We start from the raw sequence: 3,461 nt of genomic DNA, 5'->3' as shown, positions 1-3,461 counted from the left end.
GCATAGGCTACAACCTTATCATCTTGCATTAGTACACATCCCAAACCCTTGTGTGACGCATCTGTGTACACTATGTATGACCACTTTGCATCCAGAATTGTTAACACTGGCACTATAGTCAACTTCTCCTTCAATGTCTAGAATGCTACTTCATACTTCTCAATCCATACAAACGGCTGATCCTTCTTTGTCAACTTAGTCAGAACAAAGGCTATTTGCAAAAACCCCTGAATGAACCTTTGACAGTAATCGACTAACCCCAAGAAACTTCTTATAAACATTATTAAGGTACATCTCTCCCATTTCATTACTACATTGACCTTATAAGGATCTACATATAAACCATCAACAAATATCACATGACCAAGAAATTTCACTTCCCGAAGCCAGAATTTATACTTGCTTAATTTTACATATAGTTTGTGCTCTTTCAACACTTGCAATAAAATTCTCAAATGCTTAGCATGTTCTTCTTCATCCTTGAAGTAGACCAGGATATCATCAATGAATACAACTATGAGTTTATCCAAGTAGGGTATAAAAATACTGTTCATATAATCTATGAAGATTGCTGGCACATTTGTCAATCCAACAGGCATTACTAAGAATTCATAATGCCCGTATCTCATCCTGAAAGTGATTTTGGGTACGTCTTCGGACTTCACCCTTAGTTGATGGTAACCAGATCTCAAGTCAATCTTAGAAAACATGGCTGCTCTAACAAGCTAGTTAAGAAAATCATCTATCCAAGGCAGTAGGTATTTGTTCTTGATTGTTACGTTATTCAATTGTCGGTAATCAATATAATATCTTAAGCTTTCATCCCTTTTATTGACAAACAGTATAGGCGAACCCTAAGGGGATACACTTGACCTAATGAATCCTTTCTCCAGTAGTTCCTCCAATTGCTTCTTCAATTCTTCTAGTTCAGATAGAGCCATATGGTATAGAGCCTTAGAGATAGGTTTAGTTCCCGGCACCAAGTCAATGGAGAACTCGATTTCCCTTTTTGGTGGTAAGCTGAACATCTTATCAATAAATACTTCTAAAAATTTACTTACAACTCCAATCTTGTCAAGAGTACCATCGTACTCTCCAAAGGCTAAAAAGAACACTAAAAATATCTGAAACCCTTCACAGTCTGACCTCTTAATTTGCATGGCAAATAAAAACTTGGGTATCTCAAGATTCACTACGGAGGTAGTATTCTTAGATACTGCAAGAGTCACATTACACATTGGTAGAGAAACTATCTTCTTTTCATAGTCTAGTATTGCTTTGTTAGCTAATAACCAATCCATCCCAACAATCACATCAATCCCCAACATGGGTAAACAAACCAAATCAATCAATGTAATACTATTACCAAATCTTATATCAACTTTCAAACAGGCACGGCTGGTTTTCACAAATGCTCTAGCCAGTGTAGAAACATTCATCAACACAAGCAATTCAGTCACAAGCAACTTTAACTTTTCTACACACTCATTTAAAATAAAAGAGTGAGTAGCACCCAAATCAAATAAAGCAGGGATTTCAGTATCATAGAGAGAAATAGTACCTTTAATAAGCTTTGGAGAAGCTTCAGCTTCTTCCCTGGATAAGGCAAAGACATGACAAGGAATAGCAAATCTTAGATCATATGCACTAACGTGCTCAGGGTAGTACCGTGCTATGTGGTCTACCTTATTACATTTGAAGCATGTCCAGTACTCCCCCTTGTGATACTTCCCACACTTGTTGCATTGTGGAGCTCTCATAAGTCCATTAATAGTAGGGGCAGAGTCCTATCTCAAAGTCTGGTTCCAAACTCCCATACCTCTAGGTGCATTGTTCTTGGACTAGGATCCTTTGGATTGAGACCCCTTTTAAAAATAATTCCTAGCACCCCCGACACTAAACCCTTGAAAAGATCCCGAACTAAAACCAGTCTTCTTGCTCACACTGCCAGTAAGACCCATGAATGAAGAAAAGTGACCCTAACTATCTCTCTTCTTATCATCTATTGATTTGCTTCTTCTAACAAATAGCCCGAAACTTATTGCACAACACTTCAAAGGAAGTGATCTCAAAGGCTTCTAATTGCCTGTTATATTCAGGCCATATCTTGTTTAAGAACTGCTCGGCCTTCCACTCCTCATCATCATGATGTCTCAGATAGGTCAAATACTTTAACAATTCATTGAACTTGGCTATGAACTCCTCCTCGTTCATATTACCTTGTTGTAAGCGATGAAACTTAGATTCCTTCTCTACTTGAAAGGTAGATGGGAAATAATGAGTGAAAAATCTCCTCTTGAGTCCTTCCATGTAAGTAAGGAGCTATTAGCTGGCCTTGTACTCTCTCACCATTGTTTGGTAGTATCCTCTAGCATAAAAGGAGTTAAGAGTACCCACTACTCTGTGGTGTAGGTCATCACAGAGAATATGGTCTCCAACTGGTCTATCCACTTCTCACTAGCTCTATCCTTCATGGACCTACTAAAGTGAGGAGGATTCAACCTCGTGAATCTTTTGAGTGTGTAGTCAGTAGAACCCTCATGTTCCTTCTCACTCAGCCTCCTAAAACACATTGACTTCTTCGATGCACTCTCCTCATAATACTCCTCATCTTCATGCCCTTGTAGCTCTCCCAATATCTCAACTCTTTTCTTCTTCTCAGGGTTACCTCCAGTTTTTTCAACCGTACCACTACACCCTTCTTTAGGCTTCTTCTAAAGAATCTTATCATGATCATCCAATCTCTTCTCAATTCTCTCCATCATTGCTCTTAACTTAAGCAACATATTATCCCCACCCACGAAGCATATGGGTTGTTCTTAGTTTCGTCCCATCTCTACTTTTTCTTGTTCAATTGGGACTACTTCATTTTCCACTTCTACTGAGACTTCTTGCTCTTATCTCAATATATTTATCAGAATATTTCTGGCTGTGTGTCTTGTTTGCACCATTATCCCCTCTTAAGGATGGAAGTCACCCCATAAAAGGAAAAGATCAGTACTAGCTCAAGAGAGAAAAATAATATGTGTATAATGACAATTGCCAACTCTATATGCAAATGCACAAATAAGCATGATTACGCAACATAATCCACAGACCAGTACTCATAAGTAGAGAAATTGATACCAAGTTTGTAATATCCTCCTCCTTTTACTACCATGATTAGACTCAAATCCCAAGATAAATTTAAAGTCAAAATAAAACCTGCAAAGAGGCAACTCAAGGTTCGCAAAAACACGAAATCAAGTGATCATTTCATAAGTGAGTGCATTTGTGTAAGAATTTGAAACAAAAAATATTTTGAAAAATTTTAAGGTATGCACCATGGCTCATTGGACATGCACCGTGGCATGTTCGCCTCTGTGACACACACCACGGCTCGTGACACCATGCGCCACGGCACAAATGCACAAATTTTTACAATGAATTCTACTGTCAATTTAATAGCTTTAAGGCCAACT

The 3,461-nt window shown here is 38.2% G+C and overlaps 1 protein-coding gene across 1 annotated transcript; it reads right to left on the bottom strand.

The window, feature by feature from the left end:
• Positions 1-854: 854 nt before the first annotated feature.
• Positions 855-2,310, bottom strand: LOC129305440 (uncharacterized). The gene is made up of 2 exons (XM_054945472.1): positions 2,087-2,310; positions 855-1,596 (listed from the first exon to the last, which is right to left on the bottom strand). The coding sequence occupies exons 1-2, from the start codon at positions 2,308-2,310 to the stop codon at positions 855-857; spliced, it is 966 nt and encodes a 321-aa protein (XP_054801447.1).
• Positions 2,311-3,461: the final 1,151 nt, after the last annotated feature.

Source organism: Prosopis cineraria, unplaced genomic scaffold (genome assembly GCF_029017545.1).
Source record: "Prosopis cineraria cultivar Desert tree isolate PC_DT_omini unplaced genomic scaffold, ASM2901754v1 PC3, whole genome shotgun sequence".
NCBI lineage: Eukaryota > Viridiplantae > Streptophyta > Magnoliopsida > Fabales > Fabaceae > Prosopis > Prosopis cineraria.
This window is presented reverse-complemented; position numbering and strand designations above follow the sequence as displayed.